Source organism: Ovis aries, chromosome 2 (genome assembly GCF_016772045.2).
Source record: "Ovis aries strain OAR_USU_Benz2616 breed Rambouillet chromosome 2, ARS-UI_Ramb_v3.0, whole genome shotgun sequence".
NCBI lineage: Eukaryota > Metazoa > Chordata > Mammalia > Artiodactyla > Bovidae > Ovis > Ovis aries.
Genome location: NC_056055.1, coordinates 14,117,499 through 14,139,119, shown reverse-complemented (window position 1 = coordinate 14,139,119; position 21,621 = coordinate 14,117,499). Strand labels below are relative to the sequence as shown.

Here is a 21,621-nt window from a genome sequence, read left to right as displayed (position 1 = left end):
ACTTAAGTCATTGCTATGATCCTGCCATGATGGATCAAGGACAGCCTCTGGGAAAGTTTCACTGAAAAATTATCAAGAACGTTGCAGCCTTCTTTTTCATCTCCAGATGGATCTAACGCCATCCATAGATAGTGCAGTCCTAGACAATCTCCAAGGGGCTTTTACAGCCATATTCCCAATGGCCTTCAACACAGCCTTGTTTTATTATTCAGATGTGGGAGAGGCAGAAATGACATTTGCAAAGCCTAAGTCCATGGGTCGAGACCCTCTCGGATATTGTTTCTAAGTCCATTTTTCAGAAACAGGGGCATCCACATTAGTCACCTGCAGTTAAGCTTTACCAGCCTACTTAAAATCTCCCCTTCTGGTCCTCAGGACAAATCCCATGCTCCACAGGACGCTATCTAAGGCACAAATCACCAGGAAACAGGGACATTCTGCCTTGAGGCCAAAATGTGTATTGGCCACCAGAGTCTGAAGTGAAGATTATAATGGATGACCTATTTGTCTAGCATCCGATTTAGTGGTAAAGAAATGTTGGTCAATTCCACAAGCATCTCTGACCTCTCTAAATGGAGATTTAGAACTCAGATTTTTAAATGCACCTGAGTAGATTTAAACAAAAGAACATCCTTGAGGTTCCCACACTTCTGACTCGTAATAAATGAATAGGAAATAAGATAACACGTGTAATAGGATACTACTCTGAAATACCATTTATATTTTCTTCTGGTATTTCTTTCCCTCCTAGGGTCTTTTCTACACTCACACAGCTAGGTTCTGAGTGGCTTCTGAGTTTCAAAATCTGACCTTTTGGGAGAATAGAAAGGTTTAGGTATAGATAAATGATGATTAAAATGTGTAAGCTTTCAAAAGAGATTGCCAGCTTGAGGATAGGTGAGAAAATTCACAGGGGAAGGGAGGAGGGGTAGACATGAGTGAGTGCTGAGCAAAGGGGCTCTGTGCCCCCTCATTTCCTAATGGAGGCTGGGGGACAAGGATGAAAGAGCAGAGGGGAGTGTCCTTTCTGATGCATTTTGAGTAGGCGCTGCCTGAGCCGCTGGTCCTATGCCAAGATGCTTCAAAGCCTTATTAAGAATGTTTGGATCCCCATGAAGACCTACTATATCCAAGTTTACCAGATGTGGGTAGGAATGGGTTTGGTGGGCTTAATCGTTTATAAAATCAGGAGTGTTGATAAAAGAAGTAAAGCCTTGGAAGCTTCCAGTCCTACACCTGCTCATGGTTATCACTAACCAGCTTTCCTTGGACGAGATGTCTGTTTGACTGTGTTATGGGACATTGTGGTGACTTGCAGCAATGCCACTGCCCTCAGGCATGAATAAATGTACCTGTAAGACTCCTCCTCAAAAAATAAAATAAAAGAGCAGAGGGGACCTGCACCCTAGCAGGGAGGTCCACATCCCAGAAGCTCTGTGATCTCCATCATACAAAAGGGGTGTGAACAAAGCAGAGGGTGTCCCAGATGCACCAGCCAACAGGTGACTTCACAAACTAAAGAGACTTCCCTCACTTCCCCTGTGCCCTGATGAACGTGGACACAACCCCAGGGAGACTGGAAGAGGCACCCAATTTGACTTGAGATTAAGCTTTAGCCCTCCTGCTAGAATGAGGGTCAGAATAAAAACTAAGTTATTGAGACAAATGGAAAACCAACCCTTCTGATCCCCAACCCAGGGCCCGTTCTGGGCCCTACACAGCCTTCCTTTGGCTGAACCATCTCCTCCCTGACCCATGAACCCCTGATTGATGTTCCCTGACCCAGAGGGGACCTGGATCCTGACTGGCTCCGCAGTTGGGTGAGTGGGCCTGAAGTGTGGAGATCAGGGAGGGACAAGACCCCAAGAGAAAGCATCAGAGAGGCAGGAGGTGTGGGTGTTCATGGTCTTTGTTACCTAGGGAGGGAAGCTAGTGTGACTGACCTGGAGCAGATAGGATGATGCAGCCCAAGGTCAACACGACTCGTGTGTCCATATGCCCTCCCTCCGCCTCCCCTCACTCGACCAACACCCACACCCCCGTGCACAGCAGATGAGAATGCCAGATGGAGAGTGGGTGCTGTCTGTACTCACATGCCTTCTTCCCTTCCCATCCCCACGCCCCCATGCTTCCCTCCCAGGCAGAAACTCTTATCTGATCGCAAAGAGTCTGCGATGCAGATTCCAGGAATGGGCAGACAATAAAGCTGCAGAGGCTGCAGGACCTGGATGGCTAAACTGAGCCACACAACCAAACAGCCGGAGATTAGAGAAGAGAAGATTTGGGGAAATGAGGGGGGAAAGCTGGAAAGCATGTGTTTGTGGCAAGTTTGAGGCTGCAAGTCCTTAGGGCAGTGCACGGTACAAGAGAATTAAGAAAGAAGCAAAAAGAGATTTGAGAACTGTTACTGGGAGGTGTTCATTTAATCTTCTTTCATTATTTTGAGAGATGCCAGTTAAAGACTGAATTTTTTTTTTTTTTTTTCATGGCTGTTTGGACCATACTTCATTCTATGCAGAGATTGGATCATAAGGGTCAAAAGTCATAAGGGTTAAACTAGCTCCAAAAGTGTCTTGGTTTAATGAAGTTCAGAAAATCTGTCCCGCTCCTCTCTCGCCAGCTCCCTGTCCTTCCAGCTCTAGTCCAAGGAGCCAGGGTAGTGATGTGGCTTTAGGAGGTTTGTCCAGTCTCAGACCCCAAGTCTAGTCTTTCCTTGGCTATCCTAGGAGATACAGAAGCCACGCCTCTCCATCACCCTAGCAACAGGGCAGAGAGGGCTCCAGTTCCTATTTCTGGGATGGTGGGAGGAACAGATGGAGGAAATGGAAGTAAGAGGACCAGACTAAGGTAGAAGCAGGCAGCGGGAGCCCCTCTTCCTCTCTAGGACCCTTTATCACTCTCAGAGATAGGACTCTGAACTGAAGTAAAACCAGAAATATCAGCCCTCCAGCACACCTAGTGTGTGTATGTGCTTTGTGAACATGTACCTGTGCCTCAAATTTGCACAAACAAGACAAAGATGCTTCATCTTGAGAACAGATACTCCCTGCCGACGCCAGCTGTGAAGTGAGTAGCTGTGTCTTGTCCCACGGCTGGGCAGTGCAGCACCTGGATCCTATTTCAGAGCTCTGTCAGAGCTGCCCAGAGACACAGGCAGAGTGTCCTGGGGACAGGGAGTAAGCTCCCTGTTGGAGGTTACCCTATCTTGGCAATCTGTCTAACAAGAAGGGCATGAATTACCAGCTCCATGTTCTTGAACATGGGAAGGAAGTAACTCTGCAGGTTCCTGAGCTGGGCATCACCCATGGTCAGCTCTCAGCTCATTATCCGAAGGAGCTGACTCAAAGCTCTCAGACAGTACCAGCTCACCAGATGAGATGCACAGTTGCAGAAATCACAAGTGATTTCCTTGTGCCAGCCAAGGCAGGAACAGTGATCATTCCTAAAGCCTGTGCAGCATTTGGCCTCATATGTCCCCTCTTGAAAGCTGCCCAGAAAACCTTCCCATCCAGGGCACCCTCATCCAACTAGCCTGTTCTGAATGACGTGCCACCTGGCTTCTCCCCAAGCATTCTGCACATGGCTCTCCTATGGATTCTGACCCTTTATCAACCAGAGCCCCTCCAGCCTCCAGCTGCCCTAACTGCTCCCAGAGCCTCGCACACAGCCAGACACACAGATCAGTTCTCGGGAGACAGTTTTTCACTTGGCTCATATTTTGACTCACAGGGCAAATTTGCCAACCATGATTTATGCTCCAGTACCCTTGGGTATCAGGCTAAGCCCAGCCAAAGTTATATTCAATCTTGCCTGTGTCATCTAGTGATATTAACAATATCTTATACACATTTATGTTGCTTTCTATGTGGGGCTCTCTCTTGTGTGATCCTCATCATACTTTAGGCAAGCAGGGCAAACAATGACATCCTTATTGGACAGAAGATGGGGCAGCAATTATCCAGTGGCCAGGATCTTAAGGTGAGGAGCAGAGACTGGAGCTAGCTCTGATCTGCATGACTCCTGGTCCAGTGCTCCCTCCCCCAAGTGGCTTTCCCTCCTGCAGGAATCCCATCCCTAAGGAGAGACCTGTCTGCAGAGGATATAGAATGGTAGGGAGGCACAAGGGGCCTGGAAAGCCAAGGTGAGGCCCTGAGCTGGTGCTTTAGGCCAGAGCATGTTGTTGGAAGAGACAGCAAGAGATGCCCCATGGCAGGCATGCGGGGCGCAGCCCAGGAAGCTGAGAACCCGAGCCTCAGGCGTGGAGGAGCCCTACGATGTTCAAGGATCAGCAGACAGGTGGGGTGCGGCTCCTGTTGCCACCCTCAGAGGAAAGGGGATACCAACCTCCCTTAGGGGCTCTGGGAGGTGGAGGGACTCCTGACGCCTGAACCCTGGAAGAAAGCTGACCCTGAGCCTCCAGGCTGTGAGCAGGACAAGAGGGAGAGCCTTCCCCTCGGTGATGCCCACCTCTGTCCATCCGTCCCACTGCCAAGACATGTCTATGGTCTGCGGCTTTTCTGGTTTTAGCAAAATGGAAAGTTTACCAGAGGAGTGGCTTCCGTGAAATCCATCAGGAGATCCCCCGGCTCCAAGGTAAAGGCACCTCCGCGGTTAGAGGGGCTCTACAGAGGCAGACAAAAACATCCCAGTTAGGGGTGGGAGGCAGGCGCACGAGAGGGGGGGTGTACGTATACATATAGCTGATTCACGTTGTTATACAGCAGAAATCAACACAACATTGTAAAGCAATGATCCTCCAATTAAAAAATAAAAACAATTGGAAAACAGAAATATCCCAGTGAGTGCTGGCTCTCGACTGACCATGGAATTTCATCAGAAAATACAGGTGTTCCCTACCTCTCTCCTCCCCTCACTTGCTAGCACTGAACTCATTATTACACCAACCCCTACTTCATGGTTCTCTTGCTCAGCAGGGTACAAAATATTGAGACCAAACCCCAGTTTTTCTGACATCTTCATGGGTAGAAACAGGTTATAGGGAGGGGGACTGTCTTTTTTGAAGCTGCAAACAATTTTTATTAAATGCTCTGAGTGCTCTTTGACTGGCCTTTGGGGGAAAAATACTTCAAAGAGTCCTTTGAATATATAAAGAGAAAGAAAAGACCCCATCTTGGATCCAGGGGGCCAAGACCTCAAGAAACTAAACTCATCTGCACAATAGTGAAGAAAAGCTTTCTGGTGGGAGGGTGGGATCTTTCATTTTTTGGAAAAATTTTTTCTGTCTTGCCCTGGAGTCTCAGCAGCATGGGGGCCTTGAAGCCCTATATGGGAAAAAATAAGTCTCAAATCTCATTAACTTGGTGCAAGCAGAGCCCTAAGGAGAGAGCTGGCCAGGAGAGGGAGCCCTGTGGCCTCTGACAGGATGCTGATTGCATCTCCAACCCAGTTCCCTTCTGTTTCGTAAATGTGTTCACGTGGTTTTACCTACGGCCTGGGGGACCGTAGAGAGGACCCTGTGTCCGCACTTGGGACAAAGCAGTGCTGGAACTTGGCATAGTGGAGGGGAACCCGACTTCAGTTCCCAGGAGGTGATCTACAGAAAAGCAGGGAGCCTCAGTCTGGGCCAGTCACAGGCTGAGGGGGTCCAGCCAGGATTCTGTTAAGGAACATGGAGATATTCCCAGAGACCCCCAGGAACGGAGACCCTGAAAGACTGCCCGAGGCATGCGGGATGTGCCTAGACTGTTGTTACTCTGATGTTACTGGGAATCGTGCTCCCTGGAGCCGCAGAAGCCTCGGGCATCCTGTTTGCACAAGCACTTTAATCTCCACTGGACTCATGGGTTGAGCAGGGTAGTAGATTTTACTCCCATTTTTGGGAAGAAGAAACTGAGGCTCAGAGAAACAAGGTCCATGAAGTGACTGCTCATTTAAAGCAGACATAGGTATTTGAAAGGAGCAACTGAGAATAGACTCTATGGCTCTGGTCTTGCCTTGGGGGGCCCCTGCCTCATGCACACAGCATTCCTCAGTGGGGTCCAGGGACCAAGCAACATTTGACCCAGCATTTGCTTGGAGAGCAAGACCAATCACTGAAGAGTGACTGCAACCAAGCATCACTCAAAGAAAACCAAGAGAAATGTCTTGTGTAAGACCTTTGTCAGCCCATTCACACCACTGGCAATTTCCTGAAATTTCAAGCCGACAGATAGAATATTAACCAATTTCAAACTATCAACACAGGCTATCTCCCATAAGGAACGAGATGGGGATACTTCTAGGTTTTTTCTTCTCCAGATTTTCCATTTTGGCGGGTAAAAAGCCATTTCTCACTCTCTGTCTTCACAGTGGAGTAATAGTGTTCGTAGGGATGATATTTTAAAACCAAAACTGCCCTCAGAAATCTCTTAAATTTCCCTTTAAGTACAGAACACATGCTTTTATATGATACTATTTGTCTCTCATACATGGTTATCTTTCAGGGACAGATTATATTAAAAAAAAACACGTGGTTGTTACTGTTGTTTTAGGAGCACCCAGAGTTGACGACACAAAGCTCAAACGCACACAGATGCCACACACGGAATTTACGCAGACACTGCAGCAAGAAGAGCTCCTCCTCAGGGCCTCTCCCGTACCTTGGCCCCTGGGGACAGCTGGCCCTTGCCTTCTGAGCCCTGAGGCGAGCTGATCTTGTGGACTTTGGGGGACAGCAGTGGCACTGAGGCTTGTGTGGTGGTGGCGGTGGTGGCAGCTGCGGGTGCAGTTGTGGTCGCTCCCACTGCCTCAGCCAGGTCTGGAGGGAGGTCGTCTTCATCACTGCGGTTACTAAAAGCACATGAAGCTCTGCTCATTACAATAATAAACAGGCCGTGGGGAGTGGAGGTAGGTGGGGAGGGCTGGGACAGCTAGGCTGGGGGTTGGGGTTCTCCCCAGATGTCTACCAGATGTCCAGCTTACGGGAGCCAATATATCGACCTTTAGCCAAAGCAAACTTGGGCTGGATTTTCTGTCACTTGCCAAGGGATGAAAAACAAATTTTAATATAAAAATATAACATAATAATTATCATTTTATCCATTTGTAAGCATATAATTCAGTGGCTTAGATATTCACAATGTTGGATAGCAATTACTTTATTTATACCCTAGACTTTTCTATCATCCCAACAGCAACTCTGTACTCGTCAGACAATATCTCCCCATGGTCTCCTCCCTGTAGTCCCAGGTAATGTTTGTTCTGCCCTTGGGGCTCAGGGGCCACCCCCAAATATGCCACAGTAGCATATTGATTTTTTTATTAGGATAGAGTTTTTAATCTTAATAAAACTATATGGAGAAAAAACTTAATACATTTTTTACATAGCATTTTTTGAAGACCCTGAAGGAAAGATTGAATTACCACCATCACTGAAAATTTATTTCTGGAAATGTCCACAGGATTTTTTAATTAATCAGGTAAGAGATATTTTTACCATTAAATAAAATATGCATTCACTATGAGATATAATATCCTAGTTATGAAAATTTGCATTTTAGAAACAATTTAGGGTAATTTTGTCCTTTGGCATTTAGTCAGAAAGAGTAATGACTTTTGGCATTTAAATCAGAAATAAATATTTATCAATATAGTTTGTACTCCCTACCTTGTGTGTTCAGTGTTTCTTTTCAAAATAGCAGTTATGTGGGGATAAGAAAACTTACTGGTACCGAGGTACATAAATTTCAACGTGAGGATTTCAGTATGATGTCAAGGGTTTTGTAAGAGAAATATTTGCATTTTTGTGCTTCTTTTCCCCTTCAAAGAGTGCTTACAAGTACAGTCTGGAAAATGGGAAGTGGAAGAGCAATGGTCTTAGGATGCACGTGATAAAATGATTAGGGAGAGGACAAGGGAATAAGCAGAAAATCGAAAATAAAGATTTCATGAGAGGTTGAAGAATGTTTATATATAGTTTGTACTGGCTTCCAAGAGAATATTGAGATTCTGCTGAGGGTCTCAAGTTTTCTTCTTCTCTTCATAATGTCAAATTATAACGTAAAGTATTGCAGAAAGTTGTTCCTTACTTTCTGACAGACTTTCTCCTTTCAGCTTGTTATGTGGTATAAAGCTCTGTCCATCTGTCATATTGATTATTTTGAATTAAGTTACTTAAGAAATGGCCACCAGCACTCTGACCCTCCTCTCTGTCTCCCTGAAAGCAGGATATAAATCTCTCACGTGAAAGGTGTACTCCCTATAGTAGGCAGAAAAAAAAGCGAAGTTGCTCAGTCGTGTCCGACTCCTTGCGACCCCATGGACTATAGCCTACTAGGCTCCTTCGTCCATGGTATTTTCCAGGCAAGAGTACTGGAGTGCATTGCCATTTCCTAGGCAGAAAGACCCCTTTATCACAGAGATAGGGAATTTAGGCCAAGAAGTCTATATAAACAAACCTTGCTACTTCTTTAAGTTACTTCCCCAAGTCCAAACTGTTTATATTCTTCACTAATTGAGCACCCGATACCTAAGTTTCTTTATCCTGTCAATTGCTTACAAATTTTTTATTTCTTTGTCTAAAAAGTACAAAAGCTGCCTGCTTTGGCCACTTCTTAGGTGCTATTTCTATGAGATATCCATGTGCATGAATTAAAACTTGTTTCCTGTTCTCCTAATAACCTGTCTTCTTATTTTATTATTAGTCTGGCCACAAGAACTCAGAAAGGGAAAAGGGGAAATTTTACACCTCTCCTCAACATGGTTTTCTGTCTGAATGAATGTGACTACTCTAGGTACCTCATATAAATGAAATTATATAGTAAATACTTCTCTGTATCTGGGTTATTTTTTTTTACTATAATGTTTTCAAGATCTATCCATGTTGTAGCATAAGTCAAAGTTTCATTCCTTTTTATGGTTGAATAATATTCCATTGTATAGATAGATTATATTTTGTTTATCCCTTCATCTGTTGATGGATACTTGGGTTGTTTCTGCCATTTAGCTATTGTTATGAACGTGGTGTGCAAACATCTGTTTGAATCTCTGCTTTCAACTCTTTTGGACTGGAATTCTACCTAGGAGGGGAATTGGTGAGTTGTATAAGTAGTTCTATGTTTAACATTTTGAGAACCACCAAACCAAGGGATGTTATTCTGAGTAGCCTCCCATAGAAGGGTAAATATAAGAGCTGTAGAAACCTACTGTTTTGAATGAAAGACTCCTCTTATGGTCTAACAGGAACTGTCCCTTTGGTGATAAACTGGTTATAAAGGAGGAGTTGGGCACAATTGTCTTGGGGCCAAGTATTTCTGATTTTAGACCCTCTCTGATCAAACGGGATGACCCATGATGGAAAGGACACTGGACAGGAAGTCACCATGAGGGAGGAGAAGTCTGGGCTGGCATCCAGGGCTCATCTCCAGAGCCTGAATTTATGGGGAAGGCTTGACTTCTCACAAGGTATGCCAAGGCTGGAAGCCTTTCTGATCTGATCATCCTGGCAAAGAGAAGCACCATCAATCGTCCACTCTTGGCATGGACAGTATTTTCTCAAACTTACAGAAATTAGGACAGGTTCCCTATTGCCTGCTGCCAACCAGATTCCTGCCTGTGCAGGAAAGTGGTAAACCAGTGAGACCCAGTTGCCTGAACCCTGTACATTCCAAAGGAAACACTGGTCATTGACAAGCTCCTGAGAGAACCCCTGGACCCTTGGGATATCCTGCTGAATAAGTGGCTTAGCATACCTAAGGTCTTGGGCCATGCCAGATAGCTTATGTTATCAATGTGATGTATGATGAACACATGGTATCTAAAGTCAATTCATGAAACATTTTAGTAAGTAAAGTTTTACATATGGTATGATTCTTTTCTTTGAAATGATTCCTTTCTGTTTTAAAGAAAGGCATAGAAAAATGTCTAGAGTATTAGTCATAAAGGTGAACATTGGTTATTTTTGATGGTATAATTTTAGGGGATTAGTTTATTTTCTCTTTGGATTTTTTTGTCTTGCCTGAATAGTTTCAGATTTTTACACTATGTTTACTTTTACCTTTTTTAAAAAAGATTTTTTTAAAAATGTCGATCATTTTTAAAGTCTTTTTTGAATTTGTTACAATATTGCTTCTATTTCATGTTTGGTTTTCTGGCTGCCAGGCATGTGAGATCTTAGCTTCCCTACTAGGGATCGAATCCACACCCCCTGCATAGAAAGGCAAAATCTAAACCACTGGAGAGCCAGGGAAGTCCCTACACTATATCTAAATGAATAGTAAAGTTCAATTTATGGGGGAAAACTAAGCAGATCATCATTTTCTAAACATACCAGCTGATCTCAATATAAAGATATACTTTTGCCTGCCTTAAACTCTTTGCAGAGTTTAATTCCTTCACTCTAAACACAGCAGTCACACTTTTCCTCCCTATGTCGTATTTCGAGAAAAGAACATAGCTGAGATTTTTGTTTATATCCTAGAAAGTGGCAGTTTGAAAACCTGTTCAGAGAACCTAAATATCATGATGCTTTGATGAAGTAGCCTAAAACCCAAACAAGCACATATAATTCTGCCCTAGGAACCAGGAATACTATAACCACTAAAAAAGGCACACACCTCCCCACATGTCAAAAATAATGATGCAGAATTATTTTTCAGGGAATGAGAAATCTTAATTTTTCCAATCTACATCCCTTAACCATGTGTTTATTAACTTCATCAATATCTGTGAGTGGAAGAGATGAGTAAAGTAGTGGTAACTAGTGTTGACAATATAAGAACTATTTATGGGATGAAAATGCAAAACTGGGAACATCCCATCTGTTAATTTTGCTATTTACTACTAATGGGGAAAACGGTGCCATTCTTTGATTTTCAAACCAGAACACTTTGGGGTATCTTATGAAATACACAAGAAATCAGAGGTTCAAAAAGGGTTTCCTTAAAAGAGGCAATTTGGTGAATTAGTTAAATTTTCTTTCCTTCCAGGCTATGTAATAGTCATTGTTTCCAACATGATTACATATCCTGAATGGGTGATAATAACATTTTGAATTTCGAAATGTAAAATGAAAGGCTAATCTTGCCAGCTTTATCCTCTGGGAAGCAGATTTTTTATTGGTTAATCTGTCCCCTAGAGATCATTAGGAATGTTAATCATCTGAAGCTTTCTCATGTTGACTTTCCTAGGAAATACAGCTGCTATACAGTCCAGAAGTTTCTACTAAGGCTAATGAGGTGGAATGCGTCTGTCCTGAAATAGCCCCGCTTCTCCTTTTTACAAGGTGCAAGCGGCAGGCCAGAGCTGACGGCTGGAGAACCGCAGCTGCAGTTTGCTCCTTGTCCTATACATTGTAGTCTTGGTACCTCCTACACTTGACCTTTTTAGAGGCTTCAGGTGCATAATAAGAAAGCAACAGGAACTAACTCATCCTTCAGCCAGGTCCCTTGCTAGGGCTTACCCACATTATCTTATGTTTACCCTTGCAAAATCTCTGTCCATTTTACAGATTACAGAGAGATTCAAAGAGTAATTTTCCCAAGAGTTTATGACAGTAAACAAGAAGCCTTTCTAACTCCAGAGCCCCATGCTTTGCACTGCACCCAAAGATCCCCTTGCACCTCTCTGACCAATTATATATCCAGACATGATACCTGGGACATAGCTGAGGTCAGGAAATGGGAACAACCATTGCTATTTTACTAATGTACCACCACATTTAACTGCAGCATTTACCTGCCCTCTTTGGATTAAAATTATTTACAATCTGTCTTTCCCTCTCATAAATTTAAGTCCTTGCATGGGAATTCTCAAAGTCACTTTGTTCTTCCCTCACAGTGCCTAGAATGTCCCTGTGCGCAAGGGAATTAGGAAACTTGTGATAAGTTCAACAGAACTGGACAGGTCCTGCTGGTTCTGGCACACTTTGGAATATGGCTCCTCCTACAGAAATATGGCTCCTCCTACAGAAATATGGATCCTTCCACAGGAATATGGCTTCACCCACAGGAATATGGGATTCTTCTACAGGAATGTGGTTCTTCCTACACAAATTTGTTGTTGTTCAGTTACTAAGTCATGTCTGACTCTTTGCGACTCTATGGACTATAGTATGCCAGGCTCCATAGGATTCTCCAGGCAAGGATACTGGAGTAGGTTGCCATTTCCCTCTCCAAGGCTCTTCTCGGACCAGGGATTGAACACGTCTCCTTCATTGGCAGGTGGATTCTTTACCACTGAGCCACCAGGAAATTCCTACAGGAATAGAGCTCTTCCTATTGCTCAGGGATCAGCTTTGGCTCTTTTGACAGACAGTGCCACCACTTCACTAAGATACAACCGAGCCAGCATTCGACATACTTCCCATGTTCCTCCTCTGCTATCTGTGTCCCTGAGGAAGCTCCTCCCCTTAAGGGCTGGATCTGGTGACTTGCTTCTAATGAAGAGTAGGGCAAAAGGGATGAAATGTCATGTCTGAGATTAGGTTATAAAAGGCTGTGATGTTGCCTTTCTAGAAGTCTTTCTGGCTCTTCTTGTGTATTTTCTCAGAGAAAGTGAAAGAGGTCTACATGTCTAGGAACTAAAGGCAACCTCCAGTCAAAAGCCAGCAAGGAATGATGTCCTCAGTCCAACAATCCTCAAGGAACTGAGTTCTGCCCCACACTGTATGAGTGAGCATTCAGATGAGGCTGCAGCCCTTGTCAATATCTTGAGGGCAGCCTTAACAGACACTCTGACCCAGAAGACTCAGCTAAGTCATGTCTGGACCCCAACCCACAGAAACTGTGAGAAAATAACTGCAGACTATTTTAAGCCACTAAATCTTGTAGTAATTTGTTCTAAAGCAGTCAATAAAGAATGCCTACGGCACCCGTGACATGTTTTCAGGGACAAAGATCCAGCGCCATTATGACTTACATCGGAAAATAGACTGTATTTTTGAGGTGGTCCTTTGGGAGGGGTGTGAAGGGCTAAGAAGCATTTACAACTGGACATTTGGCATCGCCTTTGTTGTTATAACTGAAAAACTTGCAGCATGGAACTCACAAACTGTACTGTCTTGTTAACTTCCGCACTCGGGGAGGCTTGATCTCCGGCTTTTCCATAGCTGGTTGTGTAGTTTCCACACGTATAGGAATAGGACTTCTAGAGACAGATCAGAAGAGCAGAACAACACCAACAAAGAGGTTTATGGTCTGGTTTTGACAGTAGGGACTGCTTTCTCAGTTAATTTATGCCTTACTAACACTGATAGTCAAGATAGCCATTTCTTTCCTCCTCTTCACTCTACCTATTACATATAATTATTTAAAAATGCCACAGAAAAGCCAAAATAAAAAAAAAATGATAAGGAGGAAAATACAGCAAGCAGGAACTGAACATGATTGGGGTATCACATGAAATTTCTCTGCCCAAAACACTCCCTTCCCAATATTAGGTTTTTGTTCATAACCAGGTTTTGCCAGTGAAACGAGTAAAGGGAAACCTGTGGATAGCCTATTTTTACTTCCAAGTAAGTAATCTTGTATCTATGTGATTTTAAACATAACACAGAATACATTTTTTAAATAGATAAAGAATGATAGAGTAGTTCATATAAAAAATATATCATCAGGAGAACTTTAGGACTCACTCTAAAACATTTTAGTTCTATGTCCAGATTAAAATGTTAAAAATTAAGTTTCATTTTTATATTAGAAAACAATGCAATTAACCAATGGGCTTACTCCTAACTGTGATTTTAAGGAAAAGTTTTGACACATTTTTATGATTGAGTGATTTCACTTAAAAAAAAACCCCAGTAATTACTTTCTGGGACCAATGGACATCAAAACAAACTGAGACTCTCAGCAAGAGACTTCTAGTAAGTCAGTTAACACGTCTGGGCCTCCATCTTCCCTTCTGCTGAGTGCCTAATTTGGTGGTGATAGGTATGTGGCAATAAATGTTAAAGAAACATAAATGAGCAAACATGGAATAGAGTCAGCGTATTCTAGGTTCATGACTTCCTCAAGCTGGCCCCCCCCAGAGGTAACTGAATGCAGTCCCTGGAAGAACTCAGGGGAGCACATTACTCTGCTGGGGTGGAATGGGCGGTGTTTGGAAAGCTTCAAGGAGGGGTTTAGACTTAACCAGATGGAGGGAAGACTTCCAAGGTGGGAGACAGAGTGGAGACCCAGATCTGCTGATGGGTAAGGCAGAGTCAGCATCACTGATTCAATGGACATGAATCCAAGCAAGCACCGGGAGACAGTGAGGGACAGGGAAGCCCGGTGTGCTAGTCCACGGGGTCGCAAAGAGTCAGACACAACTTAGCAACTGAACAGCAACAAGGTAAAGTTCCAGGGGAAGATCAGGGGCTTGTGACCAGAGGGGAAACCAGGGGCCCCGGCATGAGGTGCCTCAAGCTGAGTTGTTCATATAAAGGCAAAGGCAGTCACTGAAGGTTTTGGGCAAGGGAGTGGCATGACTTGCAAGTGGTCAGACTTGCATTTTAGGAAGGCCCTTAGAGCAACAAAGGATGCTGGTGAGGACAGGCCAGACGGAGCATCTTAGAAAACTGTAGTAGTGGTTATCCAGGATGAGAAATGGTGAGGGCTGGGGGTAGGTTGGGAAGCGGGTCATGATAAGGAGGGGATGGACATGGGAGATAATACGAAAGTCAAATTGGCAGGACTTGGTGACCAATTAGATGAGGGCATGAACAGGAGAAAGTCAAGGACTCCCAGGCATCAGGTCTTAATAACAGGTAGGTAACAATGACTTTGGGGCTTCCCTGGTGGCTCATTGGTAACAAATCTGCCTGCTATGCAGGGGATGCAGGAGATATGGGTTCGATCCCTGGGTCAGGAAGATCCCCCAGAGGAGGGAATGGAAATCCACTCCAATATTCTTGCCTGGAGAATCCCATGGACTGAGGAGTCTGATGGCTACAGTCCATAGGGTTGCAAAGACTCGGACATGACTGAAGCCACTGTGCACACGTGCACACACACAATGACATTAACCAAGATAGGAAAACTGATGAAATGGGCAGCAGGGTAGGGTTGGAAGAGATGAATTAAGGCTTCAAAAAGTCCAAGAGACAGCTGGGTATTTGTCTCTGGAGTAAGACAAATTTATACCAAGAAAATGGACTAGGCATCATAAGATAACATAGAGAAATATTCATTTTTATTTTTAGCATCAAGTATAAGAATTTCCCAGGGTAGTGTTTCCTAGATTACATAAGGTGTTTTTTTGAAATTCTTGTTTCTGGCCCTTCCCCACTACAACACCCCTACCCTCACCAAAACGGCCCTACCTCCCACCAAAGGATCTGAAATGTCTGGAGGAGGATTGTAGTTTTTGGTTTTAACAAGATACTGATGTAGTGTTCCTTGGACACATTTTAGGAAACTTTATCCTAGGGAGATCCCACCAGTGTTAGCAGACTGCCAAGGTGTCCATGGGGCTGCCATGATCTATAGCTAGTTATTCACAGAGAGGTGAAGAGTGTCTACTTTCTATGAGATTAGGAAAGAAAGGTTTTTCTCTGGGTTCGGGTTGGTGGTGGTCTGGAGGTTTTAAAGAACATCTGTGACTCTAGTACTTCCAGGGGCTCAGATAATGGACCAAGGGATGAGTACTGAACTGAGCTGAGACAGTGAGCAGAAGCCAGGTCACGAAGGGCTCCCTCTGCTCTGTTAAGGAGTCGGGACTCCACCCTGACTTTAAACAGGGAACTGACATGGTCAGGTCAACATGCCTGAGAAGCAAATCAAAGTGACTCGCTAATACAGCAGGTAGAAATATTAAAACAGAGTAAGTGGCATTTTTGAGACATAAAGGAAGTTGAGACAGTCTTTTTCTCGCTCTCTCTTCAGGCTCACATTCTCTCAGTTTTCTTTTTCTTCCCTGCTGCTGCGTTGTTTCAGTCGTGTCTGACTCTGTGTGACCCCATAGACGGCAGCCCACCAGGCTCCGCCATCCCTGGGATTCTCCAGGCAAGAACACTGGAGTGGGTTGCCATTTCCTTCTCCAATGTGTGAAAGTGAAAAGTGAAAATGAAGTCACTGAGTCGTGTCCAACTCTCAGCGACCCCATGGACTGCAGCCCACCAGGCTCCTCTGTCCATGGGATTTTCCAAGCAAAAGTACTGAAGTGAGGTGCCATTGCCTTCTACTTTATTATCAAATCCCCTCATGAGTAACGTTTTGAGAATAATGTTGATGGTACTATTGTTTCCCCATTCAAACAAGAAGCAACAGACCTTACATTAGCGTCCTGAAGAGTGGATTTCTTATTAATATTTACAAACGGTGATTCCTCTTTTCCAACCTGCTAAAGAAAACAGGCAGGTTAGTCAAAACTTAATATCTTGGCACGCAAAAATGTTCCCAAGTGTCCTACATTCAAAGGACTATAGAAATGTGAAGGCGTATCAAAGAGGTGGATCATCAGGTACTCAGTGAATAACCAGTTGTTTTTTTTTCCGGTGTTTATTTAACAAAAAACTATTTTCTTGAGTCATTCCCCATCTGGGGATTAACACTTAATCATTCAAATACAATCAATGCTTGCATTCACACTCTTATCGAGTACCTGCTATGTGCCAGCTCAGGACTGAATGAGAAAAGGATGGTGTAGGAAAAGTCAAACCCACAGTTTAATTCCCTACCTCACATTTTTAGGTCAGGAATAATAAGCAGCTCCATGCTCACATAGCACTTAGAGCCTTCAAAAGAGTTTAGAATCTGTCCTTTCACATCAGTGAAACAAGCCTGGGAAGAGTCACATCATATGATTTTGAAAGAAGCCTCGTCCTCCTCCGTCTAGTGAGTCCCACAAAGAAGTGTGTGGATGGAAGGACACCCACTCAGCCAGCCAGGCCGGCTGAGCTCACACTGGAGATCAACAGGAGATTTAGCAGCCAGCGGCCCTCAGACCCTCCAAGGGGTACAGAGCTGGCCCTTTCACTTCCCCAAATATTACTGGGCTTTGGCCAAAACGTTCCTTCAGGTTTTGCTCTAAGATGTTATGAAAAACCCAAATGAACTTTTTGGCCAACCCAATAACTACACTGGTTAATAACTCTTTATATTAAAAGTTCTGTTCACATAACAGGTGTGGTTCCTATGTCCTGGCTGGACCCGACTGACACAGCAGTCCCAGAGCACCTCTTGTACACGTCACTGACGAAACCTCACAACAGAAAATCAAAGGCTTGCAGGCACGCACCTGGGCACTCACTCGGGACGCGTTCTCCAGCTGGGCCTTCAAAATGTTACACTTCACGTGATCAGCCACAGGGGATGGCAAAAGTGGAGTCTGAAGAGTCTTCTCAGGAACTTTTTTCTCTTCGGCCTGAGATGAACCAAAATGCATGTAACAAATGGTAAACAAAGAACTAAAGAAACACAAACATTAATCCTCCCCAACAATCATCAGTGCAAATAACACAGAAACAAGTCTGTCACCAACTCCTTATGCTTGTACCAGTGCTTTCACTATTTGCCAAGGAGTCACAAGCACATCCTCTCCTTCTCATGTGAAGCAGGGAGAGGAAGAGGTAGGAAGCTCATGAGTCACAGGACTGGGAAGGTCCAAGAAGATTCTTTCAGATTCACGCAGCCAGAGCCCGTGGCAGAACCAGGACTCAAACTCTGAGTCACATACTGTGACATGTAGTGTGTGTGTGAGTGTGTGTGTGTGAGTGTGTGTGTGTTCAGTTGTTCAGTTGTGTCTGACTCTTTGTGATCCCTTGGTCTGTAGCCTACGAGGCTCCTCTATGCATGGGATTTCCCAGGCAAGAACACTGGAGTAGGTTGTCATTTTCTTCTCCAGGGGATCTTCTGTGACTTGTTAGTTCAAGGGTCGTTTGTATTTTTACAATAATCTTGCTGAAAACTGTGATTCTCAATAAGAAATCTGTATCTGTTGCCTCACTGTAGACTGTCTCAGATGTCAATAATCTAGTACCACCTTTTTGTTTTTGCCATTTTTTTAAGAAAGGCAATGCCAAAGAATATACCACACAATTGCATTCATCTCACATGCTAGCAAAATAATGCTCAAAATTCTCCAAGCCAGGCTTCAGCAATACATGAACCGTGAACTTCCAGATGTTCAAGCTGGTTTTAGAAAAGGCAGAGGAATCAGAGATCAAATTGCTAACATCCCCTGGATCATCGAAAAAGCAAGACAGTTCCAGAAAAACATCTATTTCTGCTTTATTGACTATGCCAAAGCTTTTGACTGTGTGGATCACAATAAACTGTGGACAATTCTGAAAGGGATGGGAATACCAGACCATCTGACCTGCCTCTTGAGAAACCTATATGCAGGTCAGGAGGCAACAGTTGAAACTGGACAGGGAACAACAGACTGGTTCCAAATAGGAAAAGGAGTGCATCAAGGCTGTATATTGTCACCCTGCTTATTTAACTTCTATGCAGAGTACATCATGAGAAACGCTGGGCTGGAAGAAGCACAAGCTGGAATCAAGATTGCCAGGAGAAATATCAATAACCTGAGATATGCAGATGACACCACCCTTATGGCAGAAAGTGAAGAGGAACTAAAAGCCTCTTGATGAAAGTGAAAGAGGAGAGTGAAAAAGCTGGCTTAAAGCTCAACTTTCAGAAAACTAAGATCATGGCATCTGGTCCCATCACTTCATGGGAAATAGATGGGGAAACAGTGGAAACAGTGTCAGACTTTATTTTTTGGGGCTCCAAAATCACTGCAGATGGTGACTGCAGCCATGAAATTAAAAGATGCTTACTCCTTGGAAGGAAAGTTATGACCAACCTAGACAGCATATTGAAAAGCAGAGACATTACTTTGCCAACAAACGTCCGTCTAGTCAAGGCTATGGTTTTTCCAGTGGTCATGTATGGATGTGAGAGTTGGACTGTGAAGAAAGCTGAGTGCTGAAGAATTGATGCTTTTGAACTGTGGTGTTGGAGAAGACTCTTGAGAGTCCCTTGGACTGCAAGGAGATCCAACCAGTCTATCCTAAAGGAGATCAGTCCTGGGTGTTCATTGGGAGGACTGATGCTGAAGCTGAAGCTCCAATACTTTAGCCACCTCATGTGAAGAGTTGACTCATTGGAAAAGATTCTCATGCTGGGAAGGATTGGGGGCAGGAGGAGAAAGGGACAACAGAGGATGAGATGGTTGGATGGCATCACCGACTCGATGGACATGAGTTTGAGTGAACTCCAGGAGTTGGTGATGGACAGGGAGGCCTGGCGTGCTGCGATTCATGGGGTCGCAAAGAGTCAGACACGACTGAGCGACTGAACTGAACTAAACTGAACCACGAGGTTTTCACAGGTGTATGAAGAGTTAATTTTTAATTAGATTTGATTTTTTGGAATGATATGCTGGAATACAAGAATTGAACTGGTCCTAAAGCCCATTCGAGGTTTTTGACGATTGCTTAAGGGGATATAGCTATACTGACAGTAATGACCAAAGACCCACTTTGAAAAGAAAACAGAATGCTGCTAAAATAAGAAATCAGTGAGAATTTAGCATTGATTTCCCCCTTGAATTTAGCAATTCTGTACTGCTTTCTGGATAGAAAATTCAAGCTGGCTTGCTGCTGCTAAGTCACTTCAGTTGTATCCAACTCTGTGCAACCCCATAGATGGCAGCCCAACAGGCTCCCCCATCCCTGGGATTCTCCAGGCAAGAACACTGGAGTGGGTTGCCATTTCCTTCTCCAATGCGTGAAAGTGAAAAGTGAGACTGAAGTCGCTCAGTCATGTCCGACTCTTTGAGACCCCATGGACTGCAGCCTACCAGGCTCCTCCGTCCCTGGGATTTTCCAGGCAAGAGTACTGGAGTGGGGTGCCACTGCCTTCTCCATCAAGCTGGCTTATTCTTGCTCTATCTGACCAGGCAGGAGCTACTGTTCAGCTCTATGACTTGACTCAGGTGAAAACCAATATAAATTTTGGAAAACTTGAGTATCATCATTGCATTTATGTTTGCATAAAAGGCATCTCTATGAGGGGTAAACATCTGAATTACAGCAAGACTATAATTCCAGCCAGGAGGATGGCTCCAAGAATGTTGTGCTTTCTCTCTTTTGTGTAACCATATTTTGTATTTTACATTCAGTTTGAATTGTAAAAAGAGGTTGTATCATTCAATATGGAAATTCAGATTTCAAAACACACAGATGAATGGTCATTGGGCTTTGATATAATTGTCATTGTAAATAGCCCTTCTGTTTAAGGATGTCATTCAGGGATAAAGAAGTGATCAGATGCAGTTTTCAACTACTGATACAAATTGTTTACATGTTTCAAATCTGATGAAATTCAAATGTCTGTGACAATTTTGGGCGCACCTTTGGAAATGGGCAATCAGAATGTCTTCTCACCATTAACATATCCAGACCTTAGAAGAATCAGAGGATTCTTGAGACTGAAAAAAACCTTAAAAGCCATCAGAACCATTGGTTCCCAGTTGTGGTATCATAATAATTTATGATGCCTGTTGCAAGGACTGTTTTTATTAATGATAAGGAATCATAGTGTGAAGTCATATACTTGCCTATGTGTTAGGACAAAGTCATGGTTATCTGGCATAACTCTCTTCTCCATGCTCATTGATCCATTTCTTCACATGAAGGAGAAAAGAGGGGCATTATTGCTTGAGTGCATGGGAGTAGTGAAAGTTAGTCGTTCAGTCGTGTCCAGCTCTTTTCAACCCCATGGACTGTAGCCCACCAGGCTCCTCTGTCCACGGAATTCTTCAGGCCAGAATACTGGAGTGGGTAGCCATTCCCTTCTCCTGGGGATCTTCCTGACCCAGGGATCAAACCAGGGTCTCCCACCTTGCAGGCAGATTCTTTACCATCTGAGCCACCAGGGAAGCCCCAAGTGCATGGCAAGTGCTCAATAACTCACAGCTGCCTCAGCTACACCTTAACCCAGAGCAAGCCACGATTGTTAATGTCCCACCAAGATTCACAGCAACTACAAATTACATACAACTTGTGAGTTCTCTGCTACTGTATGCTATACTTTCCTGCAAAATATTTTTGATTTTACCAAGCTCCAGGTAAGCCCCTGTTAAAATGATTTATTGTGTGGAGTGCAGAAGAAAAGTTGAAACCTGGAGACTAAGAGAAAGAAGACCAATCCCAGGCACATAATCCATTAGGCTGACTCCAAACAGCTAGCACAAGCCTGCTCAATAAAGATGTATTGACTGAATGAATATAAGTGCCATCCTGCAGGAAGAATTATTTTTCCAACCGACTATCATTGAGGGTAGTACTGAAGAAAAAGTAGGTGAACAAGATCTTAAAGTTGGGGCTCAAGAGTGATCAGAGGGACCTAAGGCTTCCCTATTGTGGTGGGTGCAAGGGGATGGAGGGTCTTCTGAGAAACTGTGGAAGTCTAGTGTAGACTAGAGGGATGTCTAGGGTGGAGGAACAGCCCAGATAGGAAGTATAATGTTCCCATGTTCATCAACTTGGGTAAGGAATGGGAGCTTTCCAGGCCAGATCTTCCAAATAATTAATTAACAGTTTGTTATTGTTTAGTTGCTAAGTCATGTCCTACTCTTAGTGACCCCATGGACTGCAGCACATCAGGCTTTGTCCTCCACTATCTCCTAGAGTTTGCTCAAACTCATGTCTGAGTCAGAGATGCCATCCAAACATCTCATCCTGTCACCTCC

General features: G+C 43.9%; 1 protein-coding gene across 22 annotated transcripts in view; it reads right to left on the bottom strand.

Annotated features, from left to right (window-relative positions):
• The window catches only part of EPB41L4B (erythrocyte membrane protein band 4.1 like 4B), a 143,685-nt gene that overhangs the window by 17,945 nt on the left and 104,119 nt on the right, over positions 1–21,621 (bottom strand). For 7 of the 22 annotated variants that reach the window (XM_042242908.2, XM_042242911.2, XM_042242912.2 and 4 more), the window contains 5 exons: positions 17,158–17,283; positions 16,190–16,260; positions 12,985–13,083; positions 6,600–6,789; positions 4,545–4,622 (listed from right to left, as the gene is read on the bottom strand). In XM_042242908.2, the coding sequence (XP_042098842.1) occupies positions 4,545–4,622; positions 6,600–6,789; positions 12,985–13,083; positions 16,190–16,260; positions 17,158–17,283 (564 nt within the window). The remainder of the gene's footprint in view (positions 1–4,544; positions 4,623–6,599; positions 6,790–12,984; positions 13,084–16,189; positions 16,261–17,157; positions 17,284–21,621) is intronic. The other 15 variants (XM_060408963.1, XM_060408965.1, XM_015092996.4 and 12 more) reach the window with 3 other exon arrangements.